General features: G+C 42.6%; 1 protein-coding gene across 1 annotated transcript in view; it reads right to left on the bottom strand.

Moving 5' to 3' along the window:
* Positions 1 to 869: 869 nt before the first annotated feature.
* Positions 870 to 15,986, bottom strand: part of rhobtb4 (Rho related BTB domain containing 4) — a 39,829-nt gene continuing 24,712 nt past the window's right edge. The window contains 4 exon segments of the mRNA XM_080739495.1: positions 870 to 2,546; positions 5,245 to 5,350; positions 6,195 to 6,283; positions 14,593 to 14,743. Of these exon segments, the coding sequence (XP_080595621.1) occupies positions 2,362 to 2,546; positions 5,245 to 5,350; positions 6,195 to 6,283; positions 14,593 to 14,743 (531 nt within the window). The 3' untranslated portion in view covers positions 870 to 2,361.

Genomic DNA, 15,986 nt, shown 5'->3' with positions numbered 1-15,986 from the left:
GCTGAACGCCGTGCGACGCTGGATGGCATAGACATAGAAAGGTAGACGCCTCCTTCGGCTCTGGGGGGCGCGGGTTTGTGGGACTCGGCGGACTCCGGCCGTTTCCAACTTCCACGCGTGTCACAGAACTGGTAGTTGGTAGGCCAATCAGAGGCAGGTGGGGGCGGGTCTTTTCGTATGCAGCCTCTAAGAACAGCTGTGCCGCCTCCAGTTGTTGCGCGGCGTCGCTCCAATGAACTGCAGCGGCGGATGAGGCATCTGGCTTTTTTATATCTGTGCTGGATGGAAGGTGATGGGCGGAGCTTTCTCCCTAGACACCGCTCCTGTGTGTCATTTTCCCCCCTGACTGAAGAGTCTGTTTATGCTCCGTCGTCGCAAACCAGCGAAAATAGCTATAGGTCTACAAACGGAAATCGTTAAGATCTGCCAGTTTGTCAACTCTGCCTCGCCTCTGTCGCGTGACAAAGTACGAATGAGGCAAGTCAAGAGTTTTGGCGCAAATCAAAAGAAGAATTCAAACCGAAACTGTAGAAAATAGTAAAAAAAAAAAGAAAAAAAGACAAACATTGCCAAACTCCAGTTGTGCTGTAAGAAGAATCCAGGGCTGGTTTTTCGAAAAGAGGGGGCTTTGGGCTAAAAAAGTCTGTCTGTCTGTCTGTCTGTCTGTCTGTGTAGAAGGGAATACAGTGACCTTACTGTTTTGACGGACAACGCAGGTCAGTTGTTGTCGGGTGGAAACCTTGTATGTCCCAAACCGTCCGGTTTGTGTTCATCACTTTAAAAACGATTCAAATTAGTGAAAACAGCCGATCTACAAGCACACAACGCCTCGCGGCGCGAGGCGTTGTGTGCTTCTAGATCGTCCGTTTTCTCTAGTTTCGTGCGACAGCCGCGTGCGATGAAGAAGGGTGTTACTTTGCGGGGGAAAAAAAAGTACAAATTTGAAACTCGGGACATACGAGGGTTTCTGCCCCGATTAGTGACGACGTGCTCTTTTTTCCGGACGTCGGAATGTCTTTCCCGGTTTTCTTCTGGTTTTCCTGAACCGCAGCTCACAGAGTCGGGGGACCGTGTAGAGGCGCAACGGGTTCTCGGAAGAAAGTTCTGATCGAAGAAGACCTCCCCTCTCTCCAGGAGTTCCGAACGACGTCAAATCGTCACCGTTCATCCCCCTTTTACAGAGAAAAAAGTTCTGCCGTCAGGGAGGAAGAGGCTACGCGTATGGAGGCTTGCTTTAAAGTGACAGAGAGACAAACAGAGCGCTTTGGTTCCTGGGAAGCAAAGAGCGTTCGTTGGAGGACAGAACTCTTTGGAGGTTGTAAGGCAAGGGGGGAGGCGGGACGGACTCAACGCACGCACGCACACATACATACACATACACACAGTGGTGTAAAGTAACTAAGTACATTTACTCACATACTGTACTTAGCTCATTCTCTGCCTTTTCAAAATGGCTGCCAAGTACCAGGATGCCAAAACATGTAATTTTTAGTGCATGGATCATGCCTAGATCATGCTGTCCACAGCTTTCAAACAAAAAAATCCGCTTGGCATTCATGAGATAGAAGCCATTATGTTTTCTTCAAATGTAAACAAACATGGCAGCCATGTTTGAAAGATGTGTTTGTTATGGGGGTTAAACATACAATTTTGTGATTGCGATCATGCCTACTACATTTCTGGAGGTCCAAAAAATATATAGGCCTATATATTTTTTTCAAAATGGCTGTCAACTGCCCTGGCGGCCTCTAACAACTGTAACAATTCGGGAAGCTCGGGAGGGGGCAGCAAATGAATTTACAATTTTGAGATGTTTGTACTACTTGAGTATTTCCTATTACCAACACATTTGCTTTCACTCCACTACATTTTCTACCACTGCACTCACACACACACACACACACACACACACACACACACACACACACACACACACACACACGCGCGCGCGCAGGCGGGATAGTAGTGTTGGGACGATATGAAAAAATGAAAAATGTTCATGTCACGATTATTGTGACCAAAAGAAATTGCGATTTACCGATATCATCGCGATAATCAAAATAATGTCCCCGGCATCCATCCATTATCCTGGGGCGGAACGTACGTTTGCCAAAAACAAAAGATCTAAAAGCTCACAACGAGGGGGGTTTGTTTAGGACAGTGGTTCTCAAAGTGGATCTCAGGGACTCTCTATGTTCCTTTATGGGGGTCTAAATTGACCCTTACAATTCTGTAACTCTGACAGTGGTTCAGTTTGTACACTGCCAGAGTTAAGGGGAGACCTTGACGTTTGAAAGTTTGAGAAACACTAGTTTAGGAGACGTGTGGGGACTGGGAGCTAGTCGGGGGTCTCCAGGGCGTTTAGGAGACGTGGGGGTGGTGAGAGTTCGACGGAGGTTTCCAGAAACACCAGCCTCGCTTGGTGTTCTGCTTGCGGAGCAGCTCCTCCTCGCGGACGCGCTCCTTCTGCGAGCGCAGGTAGCGGTCCTCCTCTTTCAGGAACCACACGGGAGGCCAGCGCTGCTTCTCAAAGTGTCTCTGGTTGTCTGGAGGGGAGAGAGAGAGAGACAGAGAGAGAGAGAGAGACAGAGAGATGGGCAACTTGGATGATGGAGAGGGCCACTATATTTTCACACCCACTCCATAGGGCTATTAGCCTGACACTCAGCCTGAATTGACATTTCGTTTCACTCCATTATTCGCGTGTTTCCTAAACCCACCAGGTTTGAGTTAAAACCCGCCTTGCAGAAATGTGAGAACTTCCAGGAGTGGCTGAAATCCTTGCCGGACACATGGAGGGTGGATATAATAAAGGCATGAAGACAATCTTAAAACTTGTACTGAGAAAAGCCTGCATTTGCACAATGCACAGCTATTAAAATGTCGCTCAAAATAAACTGTGCTAAAAATAGGTACTTTGCACTGTGCTTAAAAAAGTGAAAACTTTGCAACTTTGCTAAATAGAAAAAACGTACTGAGAAAGCTATTAATTAAGTGTGCCTGCCATGCAACGCAATGGCAAAACACTTATTGTAATCAGCCATACTTAAGTCATTAAGTACGGTAAGTAATGTTCTTGCAAATTTCGGCACGTAATAACTGCCGCACGATTTACACCACCGCCGCAATATATACATCAAAATGTGCGGCTCGGCCGGGAATGGTGTGCTATTACTTTTTTTCCGATCCGCGATACGATTGCGATGTAATTCGCAAAAAACGACGCCCAAAAACCCAGAAACTTTGGCGCCACATAACTCTTGCCATACTTTTGCCTAGCAACGTGATTTAAACTTTAAAATGCACACACAACTTTGGTCTTTTTCCAGCCAATAGGGATGAGCTGTAATTGATTAAGCCCCGCCCCCTCTATAACAGGAAGTGCCCTTTGCCAAACAGGAAGTGCCTCTACATCTCATGAACCGTTTATCGTACAGAGTTGTGGCTGGTGTCATACATTTTTTTCTTCTCAAAAAAAAAATTTTTCTCAAAATTTTTTTTTTCTCAAAAAGTTTTTTTTCTCAAAATTTTTTTTTCTTAATTTTTTTTTTCTCTCAAAAAATTTTTTTTTCTCAAATTTTTTTTCTCATTTTTTTTTTCTCAATTTTTTTTTCTCAAAAAACTTTTTTTCTCAACTTTTTTTCTCAAAAAATCTTTTTTCTCAAATTTTTTTTTCTCAAAAAAATTTTTTTTCTCAAAAAATTTTTTTTTCTCAAAAAATTTTTTTTTCTCAAAAATTTTTTTTTTCTCAAAATGTTTTTTTTCTCAATTTTTTTTTTCTCTCAAAACATTTTTTTTTCTCAAAAATGTTTTTTTTCTCAATTTTTTTTTTCTCAAAAATTTTTTTTTTCGCAAATGTTTTTTTTTCTCAATTTTTTTTTCTCAAAAAACTTTTTTTTTCTCAACATTTTTTTTTCTCAAAAAAATTTTTTTTCTCAATTTTTTTTCTCAAATTTTTTTTTTCTCAAAATATTTTTCTTCTCTCAAAAATCTCTATTTCGCCAAACAGGAAGTGCCCCTCACCAAACAGGAAGTGACCCTTTACCTCGTGAACCGTTTGTCGTACAGACGCGTAGATGGCATCAAATGACTTGATTAAGAGTCCTTAACCTTAATTGGGGCCTATTTCGCCAAACAGGAAGTGCCCCTCACCAAACAGGAAGTGACCCTTTATCTCGTGATCTGTTTGTCGTACAGACATGTGGGTGGTGTCATATGAAGAACCATAATGTTAAAGCTTATGCAAAAAATGCTAATGTTAAAAAATGTAACGCTAATGCTAACACCAACCGCTACACAAGGTTGCACAGACTTAGCGAGCTGCAGGCACACTTAAAATTTCTTAGAAATTTTCTTTTCTAGTTTGTCACTACTGTGCTCAAAATAAAAACTCTTACTGATTATCAGTTAAATAGTTATAGTTTGGATATGGCTTTGGGCGTATTATGCTGCGTGTATTATTGTAATGGATCAGTATAGGTAGTAAGTATAGTATTGCTTCGCACTAAGAGCACTTTCATTGCCTACTAAGATTATTGAGAGGGGCGTTTCCGCGAGGTGGGTCTTAACTCAAGCCTGGTGGGTTTAGGAAACACGCCCATTATTCAGTCTGAACGTGCTTTCATCCACAGCAGTTTCTGGGATGGGCGTTGCCAAAGAGGCAGTCTTCTGCGATTGGTTCACCGCCTGACCAATCACAGCAGTAGCAAAGCAGAGGATGTAGTGTTGTTAAGTGGCTGGCTAGTGGCTAGCCTGTTGCTTGCTATTTGCTAACCAAAGAAACAGGCAGAATAGGAGCGCTACGAACTAGTAATCAAACACAACATAACATGTCTGCTACGGATGTTTCATAGCGAGATCGATACGATCGCATGTCACCGCGGCGGGCGACGCAATGTTTATGTTTGGGAATGGGCGGTACGGTCCGGGGGCGACGCTGGGTTACTTGAAATCGCCCATGAGTTCTGGGAAAACCCCACCCACGCTGCTCACAAGCCCCGATGTCATCGAGTTGAAGCGACGCTGATTCGCCGTACGGATTTCCAAACGAGGAAAACCTCTTCAATGAGAGCACTTCCAGACCCCTGAATCGCCAAAACAAAATTGTAAAGGGGTGTGGCTAGCGATTCAGGGACTGGAACCAGGCTATAGGGCTATAATGCAGTAAAAATAATGCAAAAATAGCCAACCTACATGGTCTAACATGTGTGATTTAGGAGATGAGAGACGGACAGACACTCCTACCTGGACACATGGTCTTCATGTCTTTGGGAAACTTGCGACAGATGCTGTTGTAGTTTGTGCAGATGTGGTGAAGACACCAGGCAGACAGCTGCTTGGCGTTGTGGAACTGAGGACAGGCCACACACAGGATTTATTACATGTGACACTGATGACAAAAGAAAAGTTGCACGGGGCAAATATGACAAATAACTTTGTACTTTTTCTGTTTTTCATGTGTCTAGGAGGTTGAAAGTACTTCATTAGACCCCCTGATGTGTTTTTTTTTGGAAAAATGATGTATTCTCTTAGTATTTGTTTGTTTTCTCTTGGAGGCTGCCACCTTGTGGCCAAAAGTGTCAGTTAAAAAACACAGATACTGTGACACCCTTAGTATCAACTCCTCCCCACTTGCCATTCACCCAACACTGTGGGGTGTGGCTATATCAGCTGGGTCACCACCCACCATGCCATCCATGCATACTTAATGAACTGGGGGTGTGGCCACATACAAACCCAATTCTAACTCTTTCTGTATACATTTTTGGAAAAAATCTTCCTCCTAGTATAATCATAATACCTGATAATCATGTTTTAGAGGGGGGGGGGGGGGGGGAAATCATGGCACCACCTCTTTAAATATTATAATAAATAGACTCGTATCTCTAAGTTTAATTTTTTTTATATTTTTCGCAAAATAAAGCCCTGCTTCATCATACAAGGCTGTCACACAAAAGTAGTGAAAACAGCAGATCTACAAGCACACAACGCCTCGCACTTGTAGATCGGCTGTTTTCAAAAGTTTAAATCATTTCTAAAATGATAAATACAAAACAAACGGTTTTGGACATACAAGGCTTCCACTCGACAACGACGATATGTTGTGTCATAGATCTTATCTATATCTGTTTGAAAAGGTATGAACATTTTTCAACATGGTACAACGATTATGTAAGAAATTCGACAGTCCTCACCTGAGCCGTCTCCAGGTAGGCCAGGGCCTGTCCATCGATGTCAGTTCCTTTTGTGGCCAGTTGGAGGAGCTCTTCCACAGCATGCAGCTCTGGAGAGCAAAAAAAATCACACCCGTGTGAACTGAGCGGTGGTTTACCCACCTCATAGATCATGTGTACCGATTTTTGTGACATTTGAAGAAAATATGTAGGAAAAGGAGCAAAAAGTGTGTTTTGGAGAAAATTCAAGATGGCGGAAAATCTTTCCTGGCGCAAATGGGCGTGGCCTATATGGGGAGATGCGTCTTGACCCAAGGAATCCAGGGAAAAAAGAATTTTAATTCTCCGATCTACGGTTCAAGAGTTACGGGGCAAAACGTAAAGTGGGCCGTTATAGCGCCACCATGAGGCCGAGTGATGTAATTATTTTTCGATTCATTCTTAAAATCATTATGAATCTCCTCTCCGAGGTTTGAAACTGTAGCTCCTATGGTTTACGAGAGAAAAATACTTGAAAGTGATTTCTTGCAGTGTCCCATTATAAGTCAATGTGGACAATTAACTCATTGACTGCCAAGGCCCGAGTTTCCCCGAGTTATTACAGTAGTCCCAGGCTGCCAGAGCCCGAGTTTCCCGAGTTGGAAGCCATTTTGAAAAAAATTTTTTTTTTTTTTTTTTTTTTTTTTTCAATTTTTTTTTTTATAAAAAAATTTCTAAAAATGCCTCAAATGTATTAGGCATGATCGCAATTGTGAAATTGCATGTGTAGCCCCATAACAAACAAACACATCTTTCAAAATGTCAAAAATGGCTGTTTTGTCTGACTTTGAAGGCTTGTAACTCATGAATGCCTGAACGGATTTCCAAGCGGATTTTTTTGTTTGAAAGCTGTTAAAAAGTACTACACATATGATGCATATATGGTGCATGGGCGTGCACGATCCGTGCACTAAAAATTGATCCGTGCACTAGAAATCTAGGATAGTGGCAGTCTGGTACTTGGGGGCCATCTTGAAATGGCATTCAATGAGTTAAGCGTCGTTTTTTGCCGATTACGTCGGCATGGTAAGGCGGATCGGAACGAAAGGTAATATAGCACACCATTCCCGGCCGAGCCGCACATTTTGATGTATATATTGCGCGAGTGGCGTAAATGGTGCGGCACTAGTTACGCGCCGAAGTTTAGGCTACATACAGACACGGACGGAGACAGACCCACACACCCGGCCACGTATAGGAGCGTTGTGACCACCGCTCAAAAACCATGCAACTATGTCAACAACTGCTGTTTTTGTCATTGAATGAAGGACTTATTTGACAACTTTACACTTTAAAAAGAACATTGATAGTGGAAATAGCCGATCTACAAGCTTGTGAGCTTGTAGATCTGCTATTTTCACTATTTTTTAAATGTTTGAACATATATGAACATGTTTCAACATGAAAAAAGAATATGACGATTATCCCTGAATAACTGTGATTATTTCAAATAATTGCGATTAGACGATTATGTAATAATTGTGACAGCCCTAAACTGGATTGTTATTACTGACTGCTCTCTTCCTTGCCAGTGTCTGCCCGAGGAGCCAGTCTGGACTACTGGATTAAATATGCAATACGATCACAAGACGACCAGGCTCTGCGGAGTGTGTCAGCAACGTGCTGAGTCAGCTAAATGATTCAGATATGACTTTAAATTAACCATGAGTCCATCTGGTAACAACACACCCACACACACACCGGTCCGGTCCGGTCCGGTATACCAAACAGTGGAGATGCTGACTGTGGATGCATTACATGTTTTCTATGTATGGAGCCAGAACAGTCTCATAATTCACAAATGCGTACCTCCAGTTTTGTAATTTTTGAAATTTTGTGTTTCCACATTTTGAACTCACATGCCCAGATTTGAAACTCACAAGGTCAGATTCTTGTGTATTTTGTATCTGTGATTTGTATCTGTGTTTTGTATTTGTGTTTTGTATCTGTGATTTGTATTTGTGATTTGTATTTGTGTTTTGTATTTGTGATTTGTATCTGTGATTTGTATCTGTGATTTGTATTATTATTTGTTATTTGCATCTCTGATTTTTATCTGTGATTCAAATCCACAAAATACAAACACAAATCACAGATACAAATCACAGATACAAATCACAAATACAAAACACAAACACAAAACACAGATACAAATCACAGATACAAAACACAGATACAAATCACAAATACAAAACACAAACACAAATCACAGATACAAATCACAGATACAAATCACAAATACAAAACACAGACACAAAACACAGATACAAAACACAGATACAAAACACAAATACAAAACACAAACACAAATACAAATCACAAATACACATCATATAAATCCACAGATCATGCACGTCTGCTGTGAGGTAATTTTTTCCGCCACTAGGGGGAGCTGTGCAGTGGATTTTTTTTTACAGTGGATCTGTTTTGCAGTGACTTTATGAGACTCAGTCTGACGGGTTGCCATGTACGCTTATTATAAGCGACTTTATTATTACCATTATTATTATTAATATTAATAGTAATTCTTCATCTCCAGAGGCGAGGCCGACCGAGGGGCCTCTGGAGTCGGGGTCTGACCACCCGGGGACCCCCTGGAGCCCTGGGGACCCCCCGGGGACCCCCTGCTATCTAGTCCCATGTATTTAAAAAATGTTCGGCTCTACAATGGTTTCAATGGGAGGGCCGCCATTTTTTTGGGGAAATCCGGGACTTAACCCACACGGACACCCTCCAGGGGGCCCAGGGACCCCCGCAAAATTATAGCGCCGCCTAACGGCGGCGTGCCGCCACTGCAGCGCACATAAACTTCCATAACTCGGGCTAGGAGCGACCGTTCGAGACGGGACCGGTACCCACACGTCCGGCTCGGGGCCCCGGAGCCGGCTGTGCCACTGCGCCGCCTTGCGGCCGACGCCAAACAGGAAGTGCCTCTATATCTCATGAACCGTTTGTCGTACAGACGCGTGGGTGGCGTCATATGACTTGATTAAGAGTCCTTGACCTTAATTGGTGCAACAGGAAGTGCCCTTCGCCAAACAGGAAGTGCCTCTATATCTCATGAACCGTTTGTCGTACAGACGCGTGGGTTGCGTCATATGACTTGATTAGGAGTCCTTGACCTTAATTGGTGCAACAGGAAGTGCCTTTCGCCAAACAGGAAGTGCCTCTATATCTCATGAACCGTTTGTCGTACAGACGCGTGGGTGGCCTCATATTACTTGATTAGGAGTCCTTGACCTTAATTGGTGCAACAGGAAGTGCCTTTCGCCAAACAGGAAGTGCCTCTATATCTCATGAACCGTTTGTCGTACAGACGCGTGGGTGGCCTCATATTACTTGATTAGGAGTTCCTTGACCTTAATTGGTGCAACAGGAAGTGCCCTTCGCCAAACAGGAAGTGCCTCTATATCTCATGAACCGTTTGTCGTACAGACACGTGGGTGGCCTTATATTACTTGATTAGGAGTCCTTGACCTTAATTGGTGCAACAGGAAGTGCCCTTCGCCAAACAGGAAGTGCCTCTACATCTCATGAACCGTTTGTCGTACAGACGCGTGGGTGGCCTCATATTACTTGATTAGGAGTCCTTGACCTTAATTGGTGCAACAGGAAGTGCCCTTTGCAAAACAGGAAGTACCTCTATATCTCATGAACCGTTTGTCATACTCGTTTGGGTGGTGTCATATGACTTGATTAAGAGTCCTTCAGCTTAACTCATTTGCTGCCAAGCCCGAAAATCCCGTAAAAATACCATTGTACCTCCCTGCCAAGCCCGTAAATCCCGAAAATTAAAAAAAAAAAAAAAAAAAAATCATTTTTTTTTTTTTTTTAATTTTGACCCCAAAAAATGTTGTAGGCATGATAGCAATCGCGAAATCGCATGTTTAACCCCCATAGCAACCCCATCTTTCAAGCATGGCAGCCATCTTTGTTTACATTTTAGGAAAACATAATGGCTGTTATCTCATGAATGCCTGAACGGATTTCCATGCGGATTTTTTTGTTTGAAAGCTGTGAGCAATGTGGACACACGTGGTGCATGATCTAGGCATGGGTGTGCATGATCCGTGCACTATGAATTACATGGAAGTCTGACCCGTTTCGAAACGGGTCACCATCCGGAATCAAAGGGGGGTAAATTTATTGTTATCACATTTATGTCTTAGGAATGTGACAAAAAACAAAAAATATTATTGAACTCTACTCTCCATGGCCTGAGTAATCATTAGAAAAAAATTCATTTTGGGGGTGAACTTTAAGGACTCTTAATCATGTGATATGACGCCACCCACGCGTCTGTACGACAAAAGGTGCATGAGATATAGAGGCACTTCCTGTTTGGCGAAGGGCACTTCCTGTTGCACCAATTAAGGTCAAGGACCCTTAATCATGTGATATGACGCCACCCACGCGTCTGTACGACAAACGGTTCATGAGATACAGAGGCACTTCCTGTTTGGCGAAGGGCACTTCCTGTTGCACCAATTAAGGTCAAGGACTCCTAATCAAGTAATATGAGGCCACCCACGCGTCTGTACGACAAACGGTTCATGAGATATAGAGGCACTTCCTGTTTGGCGAAGGGCACTTCCTGTTGCACCAATTAAGGTCAAGGACTCCTAATCAAGTAATATGAGGCCACCCACGCGTCTGTACGACAAACGGTTCATGAGATATAGAGGCACTTCCTGTTTGGCGAAGGGCACTTCCTGTTGCACCAATTAAGGTCAAGGACTCCTAATCAAGTCATATGACGCAACCCACGTGTCTGTACGACAAACGGTTCATGAGATATAGAGGCACTTCCTGTTTGGCGAAGGGCACTTCCTGTTGCACCAATTAAGGTCAAGGACTCTTAATCAAGTCATATGACGCCACCCACGCGTCTGTACGACAAACGGTTCATGAGATATAGAGGCACTTCCTGTTTGGCGTCGGCCGCCAGGCGGCGCAGTGGCACGGCCGGCTCCGGGGCCCCGAGCCGGACGTGTGGGTACCGGTCCCGTCTCGAACGGTCGCTCCTAGCCCGAGTTATGGAAGTTTATGTGCGCTGCAGTGGCGGCGCGCCGCCGCAAGGCGGCGCTATAATTTTGCGGGGGTCCCTGGGCCCCCTGGAGGGTGTCCGTGCGTGTTAAGTCCCGGATTTCCCCAAAAAAATGTCGGCCCTCCCATTGAAACCATTGTAGAGCCGAACATTTTTTAAATACATGGGACTAGATAGCAGGGGGTCCCCGGGGGGTCCCCAGGGCTCCAGGGGGTCCCCGGGTGGTCAGACCCCGACTCCAGAGGCCCCTCGGTCGGCCTCGCCTCTGGAGATGAAGAATTACTATTAATATTAATAATAATAATGGTAATAATAAAGTCGCTTATAATAAGCGGACATGGCAACCCGTCAGACTGAGGGCGGCTTGCACCAAGAGGGATTAAATAAATCTTAGTTTAGGGTTAATCATGGTTTTGTTGATCTAGGATTTATTTTAAATCGAGGTGTATTGCACCACTTAAATGTAAGCATTGCTTAACAAATCGGTGTTTAAATCCTTAACCTGTGATTAAATCCTTAAACTGCGATTATTTCATGGTTTAAATGTCCTCCATCTTGGATTTGCGATGTAAACACACTGGAATAAACTATTCTCTTACGCCTAACATCATTAACGTTACTTTTTTATTTACTTCGGGGAGAATGTGGGCAGGCCTATCACCTTCTATGTTAAGAAGAGCGCCTGCAGCCAAAAAATATTTAATTTTATAACGCTCCGTCATACGACGGTGGCGCTCGCTACAGCGCGGTGCGGTCGATGCGCGGCTATCCTCCTGTGAGGGAAGCAAAGAAATACACCACAGTTTGATAGTTTCGTCAATTATGAAGCGATTTCGAAAATTAAAACGTCTCCATATTGGTTGGGAAGTCCTCTTCCATGACTGTAGGCCTATTATGTCCCCGTAAATATATAAATGTTCGCTATTTTAAAATAGCCGATGTACAAGGATGTATTGAAGACAACAATATGATGAGATTTTTGTTTTCAGCTGTGAAACGCTGTCTGCAGCAAGCCTGCAGGGCTTATGCTGTGAGGCTTCCCTCGCAGCCAGGAGGGGGACCCCCATTCATGTCAATGGCATGTTTGCATTTAAACCACCTCTACAGCAGGTTTAAAATTGATCCCTTACTGATGTTTAAATCAAAGTTTAAAGTAGTGGTGCAACAGGATTAACAGAAATCCAGGTTTACAGTGAAAATTCAAACCAAGATTAAAAGGATGGTTTAAAACTAAACCTGATTAATGAAAACTAGATTTAAGGTTTGGTGCAAGCTGATTAAAAGATAAACCTTGATTTAAACCAGTTTAAGGCTTAAACCGTGTTGGTGCAAGCCGCCCTGAGTCTCATAAAGTCACTGCAAAACAGATCCACTGTAAAAAAAAATCCACTGCACAGCTCCCCCTAGTGGCGGAAAAAATTACCTCACAGCAGACGTGCATGATCTGTGGATTTATATGATGTGTATTTGTGATTTGTATTTGTGTTTTGTGTTTGTGTTTTGTATTTGTGTTTTGTATCTGTGTTTTGTGTCTGTGTTTTGTATTTGTGATTTGTATCTGTGATTTGTATCTGTGATTTGTGTTTGTGTTTTGTATTTGTGATTTGTATCTGTGTTTTGTATCTGTGATTTGTATCTGTGTTTTGTGTTTGTGTTTTGTATTTGTGATTTGTATCTGTGATTTGTATCTGTGATTTGTGTTTGTATTTTGTGGATTTGAATCACAGATAAAAATCAGAGATGCAAATAACAAATAATACAAATCACAGATACAAATCACAGATACAAATCACAAATACAAAACACAAATACAAATCACAAATACAAATCACAGATACAAAACACAAATACAAAACACAGATACAAATCACAGATACAAAATACACAAGAATCTGACCTTGTGAGTTTCAAATCTGGGCATGTGAGTTCAAAATGTGGAAACACAAAATTTCAAAAATTACAAAACTGGAGGTACGCATTTGTGAATTATGAGACTGTTCTGGCTCCATATCTATGAGACCATGCAGCTGGCATAAACCATACATGTCAGTCTGTCTGTCAGTCAGTCAGTCAGTCAGTCAAGTCAGTCATGTCATGTCAGTCATGTCAGTCAGTCAGTCAGTCAGTCAGTCTATCCAAAATTGTCAAGAGCAAACTAAGAGTTGGTCACCGCTCACCAGATCATCCCATTGCCAGCCAAATTAAAATATGAATTTGCGCTAATAACGCCAGGAAATAGCTATATTTTATCATCATGATGCATTCAAATTCAAAGCCATGATGATATACCATACCACAAAATGACCACTAGAGTGAGCCATCCTAACACTAAAACCATAGACTGTAAAAGCCCCCATGTAAAAACCAAGATTCAAGGATGGGATAGTGACGTCCCTCCATTGAGTCACAATGGGATCTTCGTGGGCCGACATCTGAGCTCAATACTGTTCAATTCGTGCTTGATCGTCTAAAACCACCATCGGTATGGGCACCGGAACGTATACAGATGCCACACAGAAAGTTTCCGAATCAAAATCCGACCTAGTGAAGCTGCGCAAGGGTCGGATGGTTTGCATTGAGCCTAGCGGCTAGCAGAAGCTAATGTAAACAGGAAGGCCTGGTTTAGCGATGACGTCATAATCATATCCTTTTTTTTCACGGTTTACGTGTTGTTACTAGCCGAAGGTAAGGAAACCATTTCGCTCCGTCTATTAACCCAAATAAAAGCTTAAACAATGCTTTTATATAAAAGTCGATTAAAGTCGCTTGGCAGGGAAGTCCATAGTGACATACAGTAGTTGATCTGAAAGTCGACTGGCGTCCAAGTTGTTAAAGGAGTAGTTCACCCCCAAAACTACTTTTTTTCTATTGATTACTCATGCCACGTGACTTGAGTTCAATAATATTTTTTTGTATTTGTCGCATTCCTAAGACAAAACTGTGATTATAGTAAATTTACCTCCTTTGATTCCGGATGGGGACCTGAATGCATTTGGGTCCCCATAAAGAATCAATACATTTTTTGTCTTAGGAATGTGGCAAAAACCCAAAAATATTATTGAACTCCAAGTCTCCATGGCGTGAGTAATCAATAGAAAAAAAGTGAACTACTCCTTTAAGATGTTAATTCATCACAGCACTTAAAGCCTATACTACACAGCCGTGTTTACAAAACTGGGGGTCGGGACCTGCAGGGGGGGGTCCCCAGATGATTAATGATTTAATCGCAAAGTGCCAGGGCTTTTTAATGTAGTTTTGGCGTCCTTAAATTGTCACTTCACAAAATCACGTGGGTTTGAAGAACAGGTTGAGGAGGAGAAGGCCTGGTCTGACCTGTGAGAGCGACGAGGCGAGGCAGACACAGCCGGTTGGCCAGGACTATGAGCTCCATGGGCTCCAGGCTGGGCCCGGGGGTCAGCTGACCACAGTACAGGAACTCCAGCACGCCCCGCATGCACGCACTGCTGGTGTAAGGGATGGACACCTGAGAGAGAGAGAGAGAGAGAGAGAGAGAGAGAGAGAGAGAGAGAGAGAGAGAGAGAGAGAGATAGAGGGAGAGAGGGAGAGAGAGAGAGAGAGATCCTTCATGAAACTGTGTCCTGACAGTTCCTCTATGCCTATGGTCCTGGCAATGACAATGCTAATGCAGAAGAGAATAAATATTACACCCATAAAAATACTATGTGCATGGTTTGGATGACAATATAGTCTTTCCAACAGAAATTAAATATTAAAAACAATAACAATTGTAATTTGGTAATTAGTAATTACAATTAATTGTAGCTATTTCATGAAGGGTTTTACTTGATTATTAGAACTAAATATTTTTTTGCTTGATAACATAACATTTTAGGTTGTTTTTTAATGGCCGCGGAATCAAGTATTGTTTTCTGCAGAATTCCGCAGAATCAGGATTGTTCTCTGCGGAATCAAGGCTTTTTCTCTGCGGAATTATGGACACTTTTGTTTGGCACTGTATTGATAAGTTGTGCTTTAAGTATTGCTATTTGCTTTTTAAGTATTGCTATTATCACTTATGAGAGTTGACTGCTTTGACAATTTATGTATATATTCTTCTTTCTCTTACTTGGTGTGCCTTGCTCTTTTACTTATCTATCTATCAGTCAATACTAGAGATGTGGCGTAATGGCATGGATTTCTACACAGAGAGGGCAATTCTTTCAGCATAAGATGTTGCATTCAAGTTCAGGAGAGTTTGGACAAGGCAATTCTCTTAAAAACGGCATTCATGGTCTGGAGAGGGCACTTTTTACAGACGGATAAAAGGGCAGGGGCTCAGGCCCCCTTTGATGTTTATGTGTGCACGTGCCTGAGAGAGAGAACTCATGAGACAGAGAAGACACATTCACACTTCCTCACAGTGAGTCATTGTGGACGAATCTTCTTATATGATCAGATTACTGAGGCATTTCACTCCGTCTTGTTGACGTTCTGTCCCCCCAGGTTCATTCAACCTTTTTTTTTGTTTTTTGTTGATTGAATCAAATTGATGTATCTAATTTGAATCTAAAGTATAGATAATCAAGTTTTCTGGACTGGTAATAGACATCAGAGCTCTGGTAGAGCAACTAACTACACAAGCTTCTGGTGACTGTATTGTTCCCCTGTGCAAGAACTAAAAACTAGAGACAGATGGTAATGTGTTTTACAGAGGACTCAAACGATGTTAGACATCAACTGTGCTCACATGAATAGTTTCTGACTGG

The sequence above is a fragment of the Nannobrachium achirus genome (assembly GCF_963921795.1).
Source record: "Nannobrachium achirus genome assembly, chromosome: 12".
Taxonomy (NCBI): domain Eukaryota; kingdom Metazoa; phylum Chordata; class Actinopteri; order Myctophiformes; family Myctophidae; genus Nannobrachium; species Nannobrachium achirus.
The sequence above is the reverse complement of the archived record's forward strand: the minus strand, read 5'-3'. Positions and strand labels throughout refer to the sequence as shown.